At 37.4% G+C, this 22,090-nt stretch overlaps 1 protein-coding gene across 2 annotated transcripts in view; it reads left to right on the forward strand.

Annotated features, from left to right (window-relative positions):
• Positions 1–22,090, forward strand: part of RIOK1 (RIO kinase 1) — a 77,755-nt gene that overhangs the window by 2,607 nt on the left and 53,058 nt on the right. For both annotated transcript variants that reach the window (XM_077269824.1, XM_077269823.1), the window contains exons 2-4: positions 14,155–14,323; positions 14,779–14,869; positions 17,245–17,314. In XM_077269824.1, the coding sequence (XP_077125939.1) occupies positions 14,155–14,323; positions 14,779–14,869; positions 17,245–17,314 (330 nt within the window). The remainder of the gene's footprint in view (positions 1–14,154; positions 14,324–14,778; positions 14,870–17,244; positions 17,315–22,090) is intronic.

Raw genomic sequence — 22,090 nt, forward strand, 5'->3', positions numbered from 1 at the left:
TATAGCTACAGTGCAAACATTGGTATAAACCTTGTATAGATACAGTACATACTATATACACAGCCACTGTATATATACAGAGCTATAGCTACAGTGCAAACATTGGTATAAACCTTGTATAGATACAGTACATACTATATACACATATATATACACAGCCACTGTATATATACAGAGCTATAACTACAGTGCAAACATTGGTATAAACCTTGTATAGATACAGTACATACTATATACACAGCCACTGTATATATACAGAGCTATAGCTACAGTGCAAACATTGGTATAAACCTTGTATAGATACAGTACATACTATATACACACATATATACACAGGCACTGTATATATACAGAGCTATAGCTACAGTGCAAACATTGGTATAAACCTTGTATAGATACAGTACATACTATATACACACATATACACAGCCACTGTATATATACAGAGCTATAGCTACAGTGCAAACATTGGTATAAACCTTGTATAGATACAGTACATACTATATACACACATATACACAGCCACTGTATATATACAGAGCTATAGCTACAGTACAAACATTGGTATAAACCTTGTATAGATACAGTACATACTATATACACAGCCACTGTATATATACAGAGCTATAGCTACAGTGCAAACATTGGTATAAACCTTGTATAGATACAGTACATACTATATACACACATATACACAGCCACTGTATATATACAGAGCTATAGCTACAGTACAAACATTGGTATAAACCTTGTATAGATACAGTACATACTATATACACAGCCACTGTATATATACAGAGCTATAGCTACAGTGCAAACATTGGTATAAACCTTGTATAGATACAGTACATACTATATACACACATATACACAGCCACTGTATATATACAGAGCTATAGCTACAGTGCAAACATTGGTATAAACCTTGTATAGATACAGTACATACTATATACACAGCCACTGTATATATACAGAGCTATAGCTACAGTGCAAACATTGGTATAAACCTTGTATAGATACAGTACATACTATATACACATATATATATACACAGCCACTGTATATATACAGAGCTATAACTACAGTGCAAACATTGGTATAAACCTTGTATAGATACAGTACATACTATATACACAGCCACTGTATATATACAGAGCTATAGCTACAGTGCAAACATTGGTATAAACCTTGTATAGATACAGTACATACTATATACACACATATATACACAGGCACTGTATATATACAGAGCTATAGCTACAGTGCAAACATTGGTATAAACCTTGTATAGATACAGTACATACTATATACACACATATATACACAGGCACTGTATATATACAGAGCTATAGCTACAGTGCAAACATTGGTATAAACCTTGTATAGATACAGTACATACTATATACACACATATACACAGCCACTGTATATATACAGAGCTATAGCTACAGTGCAAACATTGGTATAAACCTTGTATAGATACAGTACATACTATATACACAGCCACTGTATATATACAGAGCTATAGCTACAGTGCAAACATTGGTATAAACCTTGTATAGATACAGTACATACTATATACACACATATACACAGCCACTGTATATATACAGAGCTATAGCTACAGTGCAAACATTGGTATAAACCTTGTATAGATACAGTACATACTATATACACAGCCACTGTATATATACAGAGCTATAGCTACAGTGCAAACATTGGTATAAACCTTGTATAGATACAGTACATACTATATACACATATATATATACACAGCCACTGTATATATACAGAGCTATAACTACAGTGCAAACATTGGTATAAACCTTGTATAGATACAGTACATACTATATACACAGCCACTGTATATATACAGAGCTATAGCTACAGTGCAAACATTGGTATAAACCTTGTATAGATACAGTACATACTATATACACACATATATACACAGCCACTGTATATATACAGAGCTATAGCTACAGTGCAAACATTGGTATAAACCTTGTATAGATACAGTACATACTATATACACAGCCACTGTATATATACAGAGCTATAGCTACAGTGCAAACATTGGTATAAACCTTGTATAGATACAGTACATACTATATACACATATATATACACAGCCACTGTATATATACAGAGCTATAACTACAGTGCAAACATTGGTATAAACCTTGTATAGATACAGTACATACTATATACACAGCCACTGTATATATACAGAGCTATAGCTACAGTGCAAACATTGGTATAAACCTTGTATAGATACAGTACATACTATATACACAGCCACTGTATATATACAGAGCTATAGCTACAGTGCAAACATTGGTATAAACCTTGTATAGATACAGTACATACTATATACACACATATACACAGCCACTGTATATATACAGAGCTATAGCTACAGTGCAAACATTGGTATAAACCTTGTATAGATACAGTACATACTATATACACAGCCACTGTATATATACAGAGCTATAGCTACAGTGCAAACATTGGTATAAACCTTGTATAGATACAGTACATACTATATACACATATATATACACAGCCACTGTATATATACAGAGCTATAACTACAGTGCAAACATTGGTATAAACCTTGTATAGATACAGTACATACTATATACACAGCCACTGTATATATACAGAGCTATAGCTACAGTGCAAACATTGGTATAAACCTTGTATAGATACAGTACATACTATATACACACATATATACACAGGCACTGTATATATACAGAGCTATAGCTACAGTGCAAACATTGGTATAAACCTTGTATAGATACAGTACATACTATATACACACATATATACACAGCCACTGTATATATACAGAGCTATAGCTACAGTGCAAACATTGGTATAAACCTTGTATAGATACAGTACATACTATATACACAGCCACTGTATATATACAGAGCTATAGTGCAAACATTGGTATAAACCTTGTATAGATACAGTACATACTATATACACATATATATACACAGCCACTGTATATATACAGAGCTATAACTACAGTGCAAACATTGGTATAAACCTTGTATAGATACAGTACATACTATATACACAGCCACTGTATATATACAGAGCTATAGCTACAGTGCAAACATTGGTATAAACCTTGTATAGATACAGTACATACTATATACACACATATACACAGCCACTGTATATATACAGAGCTATAGCTACAGTGCAAACATTGGTATAAACCTTGTATAGATACAGTACATACTATATACACACATATATACACAGCCACTGTATATATACAGAGCTATAGCTACAGTGCAAACATTGGTATAAACCTTGTATAGATACAGTACATACTATATACACAGCCACTGTATATATACAGAGCTATAGCTACAGTGCAAACATTGGTATAAACCTTGTATAGATACAGTACATACTATATACACACATATATACACAGCCACTGTATATATACAGAGCTATAGCTACAGTGCAAACATTGGTATAAACCTTGTATAGATACAGTACATACTATATACACAGCCACTGTATATATACAGAGCTATAGCTACAGTGCAAACATTGGTATAAACCTTGTATAGATACAGTACATACTATATACACATATATATACACAGCCACTGTATATATACAGAGCTATAACTACAGTGCAAACATTGGTATAAACCTTGTATAGATACAGTACATACTATATACACAGCCACTGTATATATACAGAGCTATAGCTACAGTGCAAACATTGGTATAAACCTTGTATAGATACAGTACATACTATATACACACATATATACACAGGCACTGTATATATACAGAGCTATAGCTACAGTGCAAACATTGGTATAAACCTTGTATAGATACAGTACATACTATATACACACATATACACAGCCACTGTATATATACAGAGCTATAGCTACAGTGCAAACATTGGTATAAACCTTGTATAGATACAGTACATACTATATACACAGCCACTGTATATATACAGAGCTATAGCTACAGTGCAAACATTGGTATAAACCTTGTATAGATACAGTACATACTATATACACACATATACACAGCCACTGTATATATACAGAGCTATAGCTACAGTACAAACATTGGTATAAACCTTGTATAGATACAGTACATACTATATACACAGCCACTGTATATATACAGAGCTATAGCTACAGTGCAAACATTGGTATAAACCTTGTATAGATACAGTACATACTATATACACACATATACACAGCCACTGTATATATACAGAGCTATAGCTACAGTGCAAACATTGGTATAAACCTTGTATAGATACAGTACATACTATATACACAGCCACTGTATATATACAGAGCTATAGCTACAGTGCAAACATTGGTATAAACCTTGTATAGATACAGTACATACTATATACACATATATATACACAGCCACTGTATATATACAGAGCTATAACTACAGTGCAAACATTGGTATAAACCTTGTATAGATACAGTACATACTATATACACAGCCACTGTATATATACAGAGCTATAGCTACAGTGCAAACATTGGTATAAACCTTGTATAGATACAGTACATACTATATACACACATATATACACAGGCACTGTATATATACAGAGCTATAGCTACAGTGCAAACATTGGTATAAACCTTGTATAGATACAGTACATACTATATACACACATATATACACAGCCACTGTATATATACAGAGCTATAGCTACAGTGCAAACATTGGTATAAACCTTGTATAGATACAGTACATACTATATACACAGCCACTGTATATATACAGAGCTATAGCTACAGTGCAAACATTGGTATAAACCTTGTATAGATACAGTACATACTATATACACATATATATACACAGCCACTGTATATATACAGAGCTATAACTACAGTGCAAACATTGGTATAAACCTTGTATAGATACAGTACATACTAGATACACAGCCACTGTATATATACAGAGCTATAGCTACAGTGCAAACATTGGTATAAACCTTGTATAGATACAGTACATACTATATACACACATATACACAGCCACTGTATATATACAGAGCTATAGCTACAGTGCAAACATTGGTATAAACCTTGTATAGATACAGTACATACTATATACACACATATATACACAGCCACTGTATATATACAGAGCTATAGCTACAGTGCAAACATTGGTATAAACCTTGTATAGATACAGTACATACTATATACACATATATATACACAGCCACTGTACATATACAGAGCTATAACTACAGTGCAAACATTGGTATAAACCTTGTATAGATACAGTACATACTATATACACAGCCACTGTATATATACAGAGCTATAGCTACAGTGCAAACATTGGTATAAACCTTGTATAGATACAGTACATACTATATACACAGCCACTGTATATATACAGAGCTATAGCTACAGTGCAAACATTGGTATAAACCTTGTATAGATACAGTACATACTATATACACACATATATACACAGCCACTGTATATACACAGAGCTATAGCTACAGTGCAAACATTGGTATAAACCTTGTATAGATACAGTACATACTATATACACACATATACACAGCCACTGTATATATACAGAGCTATAGCTACAGTGCAAACATTGGTATAAACCTTGTATAGATACAGTACATACTATATACACAGCCACTGTATATATACAGAGCTATAGCTACAGTGCAAACATTGGTATAAACCTTGTATAGATACAGTACATACTATATACACAGCCACTGTATATATACAGAGCTATAGCTACAGTGCAAACATTGGTATAAACCTTGTATAGATACAGTACATACTATATACACATATATATACACAGCCACTGTATATATACAGAGCTATAACTACAGTGCAAACATTGGTATAAACCTTGTATAGATACAGTACATACTATATACACAGCCACTGTATATATACAGAGCTATAGCTACAGTGCAAACATTGGTATAAACCTTGTATAGATACAGTACATACTATATACACACATATATACACAGCCACTGTATATATACAGAGCTATAGCTACAGTGCAAACATTGGTATAAACCTTGTATAGATACAGTACATACTATATACACAGCCACTGTATATATACAGAGCTATAGCTACAGTGCAAACATTGGTATAAACCTTGTATAGATACAGTACATACTATATACACACATATACACAGCCACTGTATATATACAGAGCTATAGCTACAGTACAAACATTGGTATAAACCTTGTATAGATACAGTACATACTATATACACAGCCACTGTATATATACAGAGCTATAGCTACAGTGCAAACATTGGTATAAACCTTGTATAGATACAGTACATACTATATACACACATATACACAGCCACTGTATATATACAGAGCTATAGCTACAGTGCAAACATTGGTATAAACCTTGTATAGATACAGTACATACTATATACACACATATACACAGCCACTGTATATATACAGAGCTATAGCTACAGTACAAACATTGGTATAAACCTTGTATAGATACAGTACATACTATATACACAGCCACTGTATATATACAGAGCTATAGCTACAGTGCAAACATTGGTATAAACCTTGTATAGATACAGTACATACTATATACACACATATACACAGCCACTGTATATATACAGAGCTATAGCTACAGTACAAACATTGGTATAAACCTTGTATAGATACAGTACATACTATATACACAGCCACTGTATATATACAGAGCTATAGCTACAGTGCAAACATTGGTATAAACCTTGTATAGATACAGTACATACTATATACACACATATACACAGCCACTGTATATATACAGAGCTATAGCTACAGTGCAAACATTGGTATAAACCTTGTATAGATACAGTACATACTATATACACAGCCACTGTATATATACAGAGCTATAGCTACAGTGCAAACATTGGTATAAACCTTGTATAGATACAGTACATACTATATACACATATATATATACACAGCCACTGTATATATACAGAGCTATAACTACAGTGCAAACATTGGTATAAACCTTGTATAGATACAGTACATACTATATACACAGCCACTGTATATATACAGAGCTATAGCTACAGTGCAAACATTGGTATAAACCTTGTATAGATACAGTACATACTATATACACACATATATACACAGGCACTGTATATATACAGAGCTATAGCTACAGTGCAAACATTGGTATAAACCTTGTATAGATACAGTACATACTATATACACACATATATACACAGGCACTGTATATATACAGAGCTATAGCTACAGTGCAAACATTGGTATAAACCTTGTATAGATACAGTACATACTATATACACACATATACACAGCCACTGTATATATACAGAGCTATAGCTACAGTGCAAACATTGGTATAAACCTTGTATAGATACAGTACATACTATATACACAGCCACTGTATATATACAGAGCTATAGCTACAGTGCAAACATTGGTATAAACCTTGTATAGATACAGTACATACTATATACACACATATACACAGCCACTGTATATATACAGAGCTATAGCTACAGTGCAAACATTGGTATAAACCTTGTATAGATACAGTACATACTATATACACAGCCACTGTATATATACAGAGCTATAGCTACAGTGCAAACATTGGTATAAACCTTGTATAGATACAGTACATACTATATACACATATATATATACACAGCCACTGTATATATACAGAGCTATAACTACAGTGCAAACATTGGTATAAACCTTGTATAGATACAGTACATACTATATACACAGCCACTGTATATATACAGAGCTATAGCTACAGTGCAAACATTGGTATAAACCTTGTATAGATACAGTACATACTATATACACACATATATACACAGCCACTGTATATATACAGAGCTATAGCTACAGTGCAAACATTGGTATAAACCTTGTATAGATACAGTACATACTATATACACAGCCACTGTATATATACAGAGCTATAGCTACAGTGCAAACATTGGTATAAACCTTGTATAGATACAGTACATACTATATACACATATATATACACAGCCACTGTATATATACAGAGCTATAACTACAGTGCAAACATTGGTATAAACCTTGTATAGATACAGTACATACTATATACACAGCCACTGTATATATACAGAGCTATAGCTACAGTGCAAACATTGGTATAAACCTTGTATAGATACAGTACATACTATATACACAGCCACTGTATATATACAGAGCTATAGCTACAGTGCAAACATTGGTATAAACCTTGTATAGATACAGTACATACTATATACACACATATACACAGCCACTGTATATATACAGAGCTATAGCTACAGTGCAAACATTGGTATAAACCTTGTATAGATACAGTACATACTATATACACAGCCACTGTATATATACAGAGCTATAGCTACAGTGCAAACATTGGTATAAACCTTGTATAGATACAGTACATACTATATACACATATATATACACAGCCACTGTATATATACAGAGCTATAACTACAGTGCAAACATTGGTATAAACCTTGTATAGATACAGTACATACTATATACACAGCCACTGTATATATACAGAGCTATAGCTACAGTGCAAACATTGGTATAAGCCTTGTATAGATACAGTACATACTATATACACACATATATACACAGGCACTGTATATATACAGAGCTATAGCTACAGTGCAAACATTGGTATAAACCTTGTATAGATACAGTACATACTATATACACACATATATACACAGCCACTGTATATATACAGAGCTATAGCTACAGTGCAAACATTGGTATAAACCTTGTATAGATACAGTACATACTATATACACAGCCACTGTATATATACAGAGCTATAGCTACAGTGCAAACATTGGTATAAACCTTGTATAGATACAGTACATACTATATACACATATATATACACAGCCACTGTATATATACAGAGCTATAACTACAGTGCAAACATTGGTATAAACCTTGTATAGATACAGTACATACTATATACACAGCCACTGTATATATACAGAGCTATAGCTACAGTGCAAACATTGGTATAAACCTTGTATAGATACAGTACATACTATATACACACATATACACAGCCACTGTATATATACAGAGCTATAGCTACAGTGCAAACATTGGTATAAACCTTGTATAGATACAGTACATACTATATACACACATATATACACAGCCACTGTATATATACAGAGCTATAGCTACAGTGCAAACATTGGTATAAACCTTGTATAGATACAGTACATACTATATACACAGCCACTGTATATATACAGAGCTATAGCTACAGTGCAAACATTGGTATAAACCTTGTATAGATACAGTACATACTATATACACACATATATACACAGCCACTGTATATATACAGAGCTATAGCTACAGTGCAAACATTGGTATAAACCTTGTATAGATACAGTACATACTATATACACAGCCACTGTATATATACAGAGCTATAGCTACAGTGCAAACATTGGTATAAACCTTGTATAGATACAGTACATACTATATACACATATATATACACAGCCACTGTATATATACAGAGCTATAACTACAGTGCAAACATTGGTATAAACCTTGTATAGATACAGTACATACTATATACACAGCCACTGTATATATACAGAGCTATAGCTACAGTGCAAACATTGGTATAAACCTTGTATAGATACAGTACATACTATATACACACATATATACACAGGCACTGTATATATACAGAGCTATAGCTACAGTGCAAACATTGGTATAAACCTTGTATAGATACAGTACATACTATATACACACATATACACAGCCACTGTATATATACAGAGCTATAGCTACAGTGCAAACATTGGTATAAACCTTGTATAGATACAGTACATACTATATACACAGCCACTGTATATATACAGAGCTATAGCTACAGTGCAAACATTGGTATAAACCTTGTATAGATACAGTACATACTATATACACACATATACACAGCCACTGTATATATACAGAGCTATAGCTACAGTACAAACATTGGTATAAACCTTGTATAGATACAGTACATACTATATACACAGCCACTGTATATATACAGAGCTATAGCTACAGTGCAAACATTGGTATAAACCTTGTATAGATACAGTACATACTATATACACACATATACACAGCCACTGTATATATACAGAGCTATAGCTACAGTGCAAACATTGGTATAAACCTTGTATAGATACAGTACATACTATATACACAGCCACTGTATATATACAGAGCTATAGCTACAGTGCAAACATTGGTATAAACCTTGTATAGATACAGTACATACTATATACACATATATATACACAGCCACTGTATATATACAGAGCTATAACTACAGTGCAAACATTGGTATAAACCTTGTATAGATACAGTACATACTATATACACAGCCACTGTATATATACAGAGCTATAGCTACAGTGCAAACATTGGTATAAACCTTGTATAGATACAGTACATACTATATACACACATATATACACAGGCACTGTATATATACAGAGCTATAGCTACAGTGCAAACATTGGTATAAACCTTGTATAGATACAGTACATACTATATACACACATATATACACAGCCACTGTATATATACAGAGCTATAGCTACAGTGCAAACATTGGTATAAACCTTGTATAGATACAGTACATACTATATACACAGCCACTGTATATATACAGAGCTATAGCTACAGTGCAAACATTGGTATAAACCTTGTATAGATACAGTACATACTATATACACATATATATACACAGCCACTGTATATATACAGAGCTATAACTACAGTGCAAACATTGGTATAAACCTTGTATAGATACAGTACATACTAGATACACAGCCACTGTATATATACAGAGCTATAGCTACAGTGCAAACATTGGTATAAACCTTGTATAGATACAGTACATACTATATACACACATATACACAGCCACTGTATATATACAGAGCTATAGCTACAGTGCAAACATTGGTATAAACCTTGTATAGATACAGTACATACTATATACACACATATATACACAGCCACTGTATATATACAGAGCTATAGCTACAGTGCAAACATTGGTATAAACCTTGTATAGATACAGTACATACTATATACACATATATATACACAGCCACTGTACATATACAGAGCTATAACTACAGTGCAAACATTGGTATAAACCTTGTATAGATACAGTACATACTATATACACAGCCACTGTATATATACAGAGCTATAGCTACAGTGCAAACATTGGTATAAACCTTGTATAGATACAGTACATACTATATACACAGCCACTGTATATATACAGAGCTATAGCTACAGTGCAAACATTGGTATAAACCTTGTATAGATACAGTACATACTATATACACACATATACACAGCCACTGTATATATACAGAGCTATAACTACAGTGCAAACATTGGTATAAACCTTGTATAGATACAGTACATACTATATACACAGCCACTGTATATATACAGAGCTATAGCTACAGTGCAAACATTGGTATAAACCTTGTATAGATACAGTACATACTATATACACACATATACACAGCCACTGTATATATACAGAGCTATAACTACAGTGCAAACATTGGTATAAACCTTGTATAGATACAGTACATACTATATACACAGCCACTGTATATATACAGAGCTATAGCTACAGTGCAAACATTGGTATAAACCTTGTATAGATACAGTACATACTATATACACACATATATACACAGCCACTGTATATATACAGAGCTATAGCTACAGTGCAAACATTGGTATAAACCTTGTATAGATACAGTACATACAGCGATATACACACATATATACACAGCCACTGTATATATACAGAGCTATAGCTACAGTGCAAACATTGGTATAAACCTTGTATAGATACAGTACATACTATATACACACATATACACAGCCACTGTATATATACAGAGCTATAGCTACAGTGCAAACATTGGTATAAACCTTGTATAGATACAGTACATACTATATACACAGCCACTGTATATATACAGAGCTATAGCTACAGTGCAAACATTGGTATAAACCTTGTATAGATACAGTACATACTATATACACACATATACACAGCCACTGTATATATACAGAGCTATAGCTACAGTGCAAACATTGGTATAAACCTTGTATAGATACAGTACATACTATATACACAGCCACTGTATATATACAGAGCTATAGCTACAGTGCAAACATTGGTATAAACCTTGTATAGATACAGTACATACTATATACACAGCCACTGTATATATACAGAGCTATAGCTACAGTGCAAACATTGGTATAAACCTTGTATAGATACAGTACATACTATATACACACATATACACAGCCACTGTATATATACAGAGCTATAGCTACAGTGCAAACATTGGTATAAACCTTGTATAGATACAGTACATACTATATACACATATATATACACAGCCACTGTATATATACAGAGCTATAACTACAGTGCAAACATTGGTATAAACCTTGTATAGATACAGTACATACTATATACACAGCCACTGTATATATACAGAGCTATAGCTACAGTGCAAACATTGGTATAAACCTTGTATAGATACAGTACATACTATATACACACATATATACACAGGCACTGTATATATACAGAGCTATAGCTACAGTGCAAACATTGGTATAAACCTTGTATAGATACAGTACATACTATATACACAGCCACTGTATATATACAGAGCTATAGCTACAGTGCAAACATTGGTATAAACCTTGTATAGATACAGTACATACTATATACACACATATATACACAGGCACTGTATATATACAGAGCTATAGCTACAGTGCAAACATTGGTATAAACCTTGTATAGATACAGTACATACTATATACACACATATACACAGCCACTGTATATATACAGAGCTATAGCTACAGTGCAAACATTGGTATAAACCTTGTATAGATACAGTACATACTATATACACAGCCACTGTATATATACAGAGCTATAGCTACAGTGCAAACATTGGTATAAACCTTGTATAGATACAGTACATACTATATACACATATATATACACAGCCACTGTACATATACAGAGCTATAACTACAGTGCAAACATTGGTATAAACCTTGTATAGATACAGTACATACTAGATACACAGCCACTGTATATATACAGAGCTATAGCTACAGTGCAAACATTGGTATAAACCTTGTATAGATACAGTACATACTATATACACACATATACACAGCCACTGTATATATACAGAGCTATAGCTACAGTGCAAACATTGGTATAAACCTTGTATAGATACAGTACATACTATATACACAGCCACTGTATATATACAGAGCTATAGCTACAGTGCAAACATTGGTATAAACCTTGTATAGATACAGTACATACTATATACACATATATATACACACAGCCACTGTATATACACAGAGCTATAGCTACAGTGCAAACATTGGTATAAACCTTGTATAGATACAGTACATACAGCGATATACACACTAATATACATAGTACACGCTAATATACACCATGCATACACATGTATAATTCAGTATATACACACAATATATCATTTTATACGTATACATTGTACAGTATATACACGTTTGTATATAAATATATATACACACTAATGTAAATTATGTATTCATATATTCAATGCAGCATTATCGTGAGTATATGTATTCAGTACAAGCTCGTGTACATTTGTGCATATAGATATATTTGTGTGCAAGGAGTGAATATTACTATCTGTAACCACATGGCCTAATAAAGGCACAATGTTTTGTTTTTAATTGAGGTTTGGAGTGCTGCCATTTTTTGTATTTCATCTACGTGTGGATTTGATTGAAGTCCCTGGATTTGCACACGTCCATGTGTAGAAACGCACGAACATAAACCATGTATACTTATAACAGTAGAATGTATGCACACACAGACTTTGGTAACGGCGTTCTTATACAAGACTGATGTCACCATTGCTTCTCCTGCTCCCTGATCTGTATTCTAGTGATGACGGCTATGAAAAGTTCCTGCAGAGACGAGAAGAACTTGTTTCTCAACAATATGAAGAGGATAGTGAGGAAGATGTTGACGATGATGATGATGGCTGGTACTGGGAAAACAGCACCACCAATGTCATGAAGCATTATACGTCTGTAAGAGGGAGCAACACCCAAGTAAGTTATCGGTAAATGTAATCCATCAGCCCATTTTTACATATGGAAGATGTAGAAAAGCTTGTAGAAATCCCAGGTCCCCGTCATGAAATACCTATTGGAGAAGCCATATGTAACTGAGGCTGGAAGTGCTCAGGGGGCGTGTTTGTGTACCTGGAATGCATTTTTCAAGTGCAGTGACACACCCCCAGTGCACTTCAAGCCTCATTTGCATTTGGCTTCTACACTGGATTTCTCATGACACACACCTCTGATCTCTATAAAAAAAAATTATTGTGGACTAAAACTAGTATAGCCATACCAGTAATTCCATATGTACTAACCTTCTGAGAGGTTCCCTTTAATAAATCAGTGGGCTTATCAGGGCCCAGTAACTTCCTGATAACTGTGCTCATCAGTGATTGACAGCTGTATGCACTGAGGGTCTTCGGTACATGCTTTTTATTGTGTTCCAGGCTAACAGGCAAGATATGAAAACTGGTTCATCCAAGGTCTACACAGCAACAGACAAGGTCCTCCAGAAGTATGAAAACAAGATTAATCTAGGTATGATGTCTGTATGTCATTCTGCACAAGACAGCGTGGAACACTTCTATCCCAGTGTCTAAAATGGGGGTCATCCACATGTCCTGTACTTATGGATGGAATCGAACTCCTACATTTCAGTGAATAGGCCCGTGATGTTTACCGACAGCATGCAGTTGTCAGCCGTGCTGCATCAATATATTCACCTGTGTATTTTCATGATATCGCAACAATAATTGCCTTATGACATACACCTTAGACTAAGAGGTAATCCGACACCGCCAATATAGGTGGATTTGCGATAGTCTTTCATGTATGGGGCCTCTCATCTCTCTCTGATATGATGTGGGGGAAGAGAAGGATCTGACAAGGTACAGACTGAGGAGCATTGTAAGGTTCAAATGCACTTTGCTTTGTGGACACCATAGAAAGGAAGGCTTTTTTGTGTAAATATATTAAGTGTTGTTTGGGAATCTTGGCTACGTCATCAGTATCAGATTAGTGGGGTCCAACACTCCGTATCCCCGCCAGTCAGCTGTTATTAACTCCGGAGGTGCACACATGTACGCAGAGCTGCACGGCATATGCTGATAACTTTACATCCGCTCCGATTCCATTGAAAATGATCTGATCTGCAGTACCTGGCCACTCTGGAGAGCCCCTTAAAATTTTAAGCGGATTAGAATATAATCCCATACAAGTCTTTTTTTAGCCTTCTGGTGCTTGCCCTGTACTGCTGCTCAGTGTTACAATTCTTAAAAAATAGTCATGCAAATTTGGTAAGAATGGTTTTGTCACATGGGTACAAGGGATCATTATGGTTTGGGTCATCGCACGTTTTTATTTACCTGGGACTGTCTAATTTAGAAAACACTTGTTACATTCTGTTATACAAGTCTGAGTTAACGTTTAATGCCAGGAATAGCCGATAACACATTATTTTCCAAGGGTAGGTGATAACTTATGGATTGGTTGAGGTTTAAACCCTGCAACCACCTCTGATCTCTGGAATGAGACTTTTAAATGCCCAATTGAAATGTGGTTTTATGTCACCAAACTATTGCCTGTATAGGAATGTCAGAAAAATCTGAGCACTGTAGTCGGTTATCTTTGGCAGTGCCATTGATATCTCAGGAATTTCATAGTTCTCTTTTTGGGGTTGGTGGGAGGTCATGAAAGTTGTCATCTATCCATTGGATATGTGAGCTGACATCCAGCACAACTCAACGTTTCCGGCACTCAAATCAGCTATGCAGAGGCGAGCTGAGAGCGTGGTCTCCTGTACAGTGCTGGGCTTATTATGGAGGACTGATAATGCAGTACATAAATCCAGTCTCGTAGTTAGCCTGCTACTTTTATGATTCCTTTTCCTTAGCCAGTCCACTGTGAGCCGGCTTGCACTGCGCTCCTCTGTGCCTCCACATCTTGATGAATGTGACAAGTAGTTTCAATATCGTGAATGTGACTTACTTACATTGGGCATCTCATCTTTAGGCCTCACTTAGATGTCCGTTTTTTGAGTACAAGTGCTATCCGTAGTTTTCACAGATAGCACTCGTACCTTTGATAGTCTATCGAGCCATTCACATGTCCGTGATTGTCCAAGGAAAATCAGAGGCGTGAAAATCGGCAATGCAATTCTATGGGTGCATGAAAAAAATCAGACATCGATACTCAAAAAGGAAAAAGTGGAGTTTTTTTTTCCCCCCTCCACATACTAGAAAAGCTCACTCCAGCTATAGTCATCAGTCTGTTTTTGTCGTACTTGAGAAAATCCGATGTCTGAATGAAGCCTCACACAGCACTTGGCCACCTCTTCCTGTTTACTTGTGGAGACTGGACCATCCTAGGGTGGTATAGTGAATAAAGGTGTTCCCATTGTCACCCATCACAGGAGAAGCCGAGTCAGAGTGCAGCTGAGAAATTTAGTTTTAGTAGATAATAGGACCACCCATTCAGCTCCGGAGCTAGATGCCCCTTGGGGCTGAAGGAGATAAAAAGTGACAAAAAGGTGCAAGAAAGAAACTGTTGGGCTTGGTCTGTGAATTAAAATGGTATATTGGTGATTCTGAGATCGGGCTCTGGAACTTCTTGTAGAGCGCTGTCCTGAAGGGAGCGGAGGTGCGCCTGCACGGCCAAGCACTGTCAGAAATAACGGAGCGCTGCGCTTGGCTTTTTCCTGCAGTCTTGTAGACAGAGCCTGCGCACCTCTGCTCCATTCAGGATGAGGTTGTGTACAACCCATTCTCACAATTAGAGCCCTGATCTATGGATCAAGCCATCTGCAAGTTATCCCGTATACATGTTATTTTCTTGCCAATCTTTTATAGTTCTGCTGATACTGTGCTTTGTGAACAAGATTGCTACTGTGGAAATAACGCTTTAATGTTTTCTAGGTAAACTGTGTCTTTCTGACTCCGTTATGAACAAAATCACTGAGAAATCGAGGCAAAAAGAATCAGTCCAGTAAGTATACACCTCTCCATTCATTGTCTGCCTGGGTGTGGTGAATGCCTCACCAGGGGGTGATGAGTGTCCCCTCTCTGCACATCAGATATTTATGGAATATCCTCTGGATAACCAATTATCATTTATGCGTTCAGTCTCAACTATCAGTATTCTTGGTAATAAAAAGGAAAACTCGCCGGGGGCGTGGCCTAGTGGGCAATGTAAGAACACGCGGATCGAACCTCTCTCCCTGTGCCACCGATTAAAAAGTACCTTAACGGCGCCGCCGAGCGCTCAAAAACACGCCAAAGGTGTGCCTGAAGATCCGGTGAGCTGAGGGGAGCTGACAGTGCTGGAAAAGACAGCGCGGTGCCAGAGAATGCCGCGCCGTAAACAGCCGGCGCCAGGAGCGGGAGCAAGGAGCCAAGATGGCGCTGTGGCAGAGGAGGAGGCGGAGAGAGCAAGTGCTGCATACCGCAAGAAGATGGAAGTCATAGCCAAGCTGGAGCGGTTTGCAAGGACCGAGGAAGCCGGTATATTGCGGCAGGAAGCGGAGAATGAGGGACTTGGAGAACGGAGTGATACAGAGGATCAGGAGACAGGTGGTGATCCATCGCTGCAGGAGACCCTGGAGAGGCAGAGGGCTGCACACGTGAGTGGGGCCACGAGATCTGGGGGCATTACTGCTCGGGATAGCTCTGTGGGGACTGCAGATCTGTCTGAGTTGGAGGAACCGACCTTGAAAGACATTTTTTCTGTAGTTATTTACTGTAAATCCGCTCTAACAGCACTGAATGTACGAGTAGATGACTTGAAGGTGGAAATGGTATCCCTTAAATCCGCCATGCGCAAAGTGGAGAAAAGAGTGGAGGAAGTGGAAGAGCGAGTGGGTAGTGTGGAGGATCAGACTGCCGAACTGCTCAAGAGGGAAAAGAAATATATTCAACGCATTGCAGAACTGGAATTTAAAACAGACGATTTGAAAAACCGCTCACGCCGGAATAATTTGAGAATAATTGGGGTGCCAGAAAAAGTGGAAGGGAACAATCCGACTGAGTATATTGAGGCATGGCTGAAAAACTCAGTGGGAGGCGACAGTCTCTCTGGTCACTTCTCGGTAGAAAGGGCACATAGAATCCCAACCAGACCTTTGCCGCCGGGATCTGCCCCACGAGCGATTTTGGCAAAAATTTTGGGACTACCGGGATCGGGAGACTCTGCTGAGAAAGGCAAGGGGAAGTGATGGTCTTACCATTGATAATAATAGGGTTTCCATTTATCCGGACTACTCTGCAGTGGTACAAAAACTCAGGATGCAGTTTGGGGAGGTCAAGCGTCGTCTGAGAGAATTAGACTTGAGATATTCTATGATTTACCCGGCCAAGCTTAGAGTGGTGGCTATGGACCGAGTGCACTTCTTTCAAAATCCGGAAGAGGCAACGAAATGGTTGGACCTTAACGCTAAGCATGTCCGAGCTGAGAGGACCCGGTGAAGAGGGTCTTGTGATGTAGCAGGACTGTTGGATGTTCCTGAAGGAGGGGGAAAATGTTTTGAATTTTCTCTTCTGTGGCGGTCGAGTTTGATCTGTTGTATTAAAACTTTTTGGCGTTCGGCGGCGCTATATTCAGTTCATATTGACTCAGGTGGGGGGAGGGGAGTTGGGAGGATAGCGGCTATTGCTTTAGGCTGTAAAAGAGCTCTCTGATCTCGTATAAGAGAAAGTTAGTTTGACTCATTTCTATAGGGTTTGGTATAGTTCCTATTGGGTTAGGGGAAGTTACTGGGGGGTTACTTTGGTCGGGATGGGTAGAGTCTGGCTGTTACATGGGGGGGGGAGGGGGGAAGGGTAAAACTAGAGACCGGGGGGAGCCTGTTGGTACTTGTCGAAATTTAAGTCATGATGGGGGATAACGTTAAAATTTTAAGCTGGAATATCAGAGGTTTTGCAAATGCAACCAAGCGTGCAGCGATATTTAAATACGTATTGAATCTGAGGCCCTCGGTGATATGCCTACAGGAAACTCATCTGGTGGATGAAAAAATTTCTCTGTTACAAAAAAGATGGGTCAGAAAGGCGTATCATTCGACGTTCTCAACTTATGCTAGAGGAGTGTCTATGTTGATTCATAATGGTACTCCGTTTGAAGAGATCGAGGTTAAAACTGGCGGGGAGGGACAATATGTGTTTTTAGTATGTAGGATCTTTAATAGATTGCTTTGTATTGTTTCACTATATATTCCACCACCTTATTCCGGAAAGAAGATTCGGGAAATACTGGAGTTTGTGGGTAGATGGGAAGGGGTTCCTCTTTTAGTTGTGGGAGATGTAAATAACATTCTTAATGATCATTGGGATAAGAGTAAGCACGCATTATTGAGAAATGATGGCAATTCTACTCCCTTCGGTAAATACCTGAGGGAGATAGGATGGATAGACCTATGGAGGGTACGAAATGTGGATAAATATTCATACTCATGCTATTCGGCGACGTACGGCTCTATGTCTAGGATAGACGTCGCCTTGGGTAATGAAGGTATGAATAATTTGATACAAGAGGTGGACTACAGACCCAGGGTAATTTCTGATCATAGCCCGGTCTTGGTTTCCCTTAAGCTAGTTGAGCAGGATGGCTCTGGTAGGTTGGGATGGAAATTACACCCTTCATGGCTAAAGATCCTGGATATGGAAAAGATAAGGGCTGAAGTGGCAGAGTTTTTTAGGATTAATGAGGGGAGCGCGGGGAGTAGCGTCGTATGGGACACTATGAAAGCCTTCCTGAGAGGTATCCTATTTCGAGATATCTCTAGACATAAGACTAGGTCTAAAATCCATGATACGAAAGTGTTGGGGGAGTTGAAGGCTGCAGAGGAGGCATTGGCTACCCACTCTACAAGGGACACACAAAAACGTATGAGAGCGGCACAATCAGCGGTCAATCAGCTATATTTGCGTAGAGCAGATAGGATGAGAGCATTCCAAAAAGAAACGTTTTATTTGGAGGGGGAACAAGCGGGGCATTTATTGTCAGTAGGGGAGTCAGCACAGCGGGATTCTTCCCATATTTACTCTATTTAAACCGAGAAGGGCCAGGTGGTTGCTCAGGGCGGGCAGGTATTAGAAGCCTTTCGGAAATTCTACAGCAAATTATATTCCTCTCAGGGGGTCAAGGGTAAAGAGGAAATGACTAGTTATTTGAATGGGGTCGCCTTGCCAAGACTAAGCAGGGAAGATTGTGAATGGATGGATAAACCGCTGGTGGAGGAAGAATTGAGGGCAGCTCTTTTGGGTATGGCGGGGGGTAAGGCCCCAGGATCTGACGGAATTCTGACTGAGGTTTATAAAATTCTTCAGGAAGACCTGATGCCTAAACTGGAAAAGGTGTTTAATGACTCGCTGGGGAGAGGGGTGTTGCCTATGAGGGAAGCTATTGTGGTGGTTATCCCTAAGGCTGACAGAGACCCGTTGTTACCAGAGTCTTACCGTCCTATCTCACTATTGACTGCTGATGTTAAGATCCTGGCTAAGGCTCTGGCTAATAGGTTGACTCAGGTGATCGATAAATTGATCCACCCGGACCAGGCAGGATTTATGCCTAACAAATCAACGGCACTTAATTTGAGAAGATTATTCTTAAATATGCAGATTCCTTCTGATAATTCTGGTAGGAGAGCTGTGGTGTCTTTGGATGCCCACAAGGCATTTGACTGTGTAGAGTGGGATTATCTGTGGTCGGTGCTGGAACGGTTGGGATTTGGTCCTAAGTTTGTGTCCTGGGTAAAGTTGTTGTACTCTGATCCAGTGGCCAAAATTAGAGTTAACAATAATCTATCGGAGAGTTTTTCCCTGTTTAGGGGTACTAGGCAGGGGTGTCCATTGTCCCCGCTGCTTTTCGCTCTTGCTGTGGAGCCGCTGGCTGCTAAAATAAGAGGTACACAGGAGGTGAGAGGGTTTGTGTACGGTATGAAAGAAGATAAAGTTGCCCTGTATGCTGATGACGTCCTGTTGTTCCTGGAGGACTCGGAGGAAACTCTTTTTAAGGCAATGGCTATTATTGAGGAATTTGGAGGGTATTCGGGTCTCAGGATTAATTGGGACAAATCTTGTATGATGCGGATTGATGGGGATAAGGAGGGGGAAGAAGGGGGAACTTTGCTTTCCAGTTTAAGGGTGGTTCATAAATTTAAATCCTTGGGGATCCAGATTGCTCTTCCTTTAGCTAGTTATGAGGAACTAAATTTGAACCCACTTCTACAGAAAATTAGCTCTAAAATTTCGGCATGGAAAAAATTGCATCTGTCAGTAGTGGGTAGAGTAAATCTCATAAAGATGATAGTAATGCCACAGCTTTCTTATGTGTTACACAACTCTCCCATGTGGATCCCGCAGTGTAGATTTCGTAAGATTCGGTCCTTGTTTGGCGAGTTAATTTGGGGAGGTAGATGTCCAAGGTTTAGACAAGAGACACTACAAAGGTCTAAGGTGGAGGGTGGCTTGGCTCTTCCCAATCCATGGCTGTATTTCCTGGCAGCACAGTGCCAACATTTTAGGGGGTGGGGAGACGATACGGGAGGGGTCTCTGTGCCCAACGGCTTGAGATCTTTATTCAAGGGGGAGGTTCTGAGCGAGAGTTTGGAGGGGGGTCGCTTTCAGAAATTGGGGGCTAAGTACTGTACTATTAGATTAATCCATAAGGTCTGGGGAACAGTTAAGACTATTAGGGGAGTGGGGAACATCACTAGATACTCACCGATTTGGGGAAATTTGTGTCTACCAGAATTTGGGTGTCTGAAGG

Source organism: Ranitomeya variabilis, chromosome 6, assembly GCF_051348905.1.
Source record: "Ranitomeya variabilis isolate aRanVar5 chromosome 6, aRanVar5.hap1, whole genome shotgun sequence".
In the NCBI taxonomy this organism is placed as follows: domain Eukaryota; kingdom Metazoa; phylum Chordata; class Amphibia; order Anura; family Dendrobatidae; genus Ranitomeya; species Ranitomeya variabilis.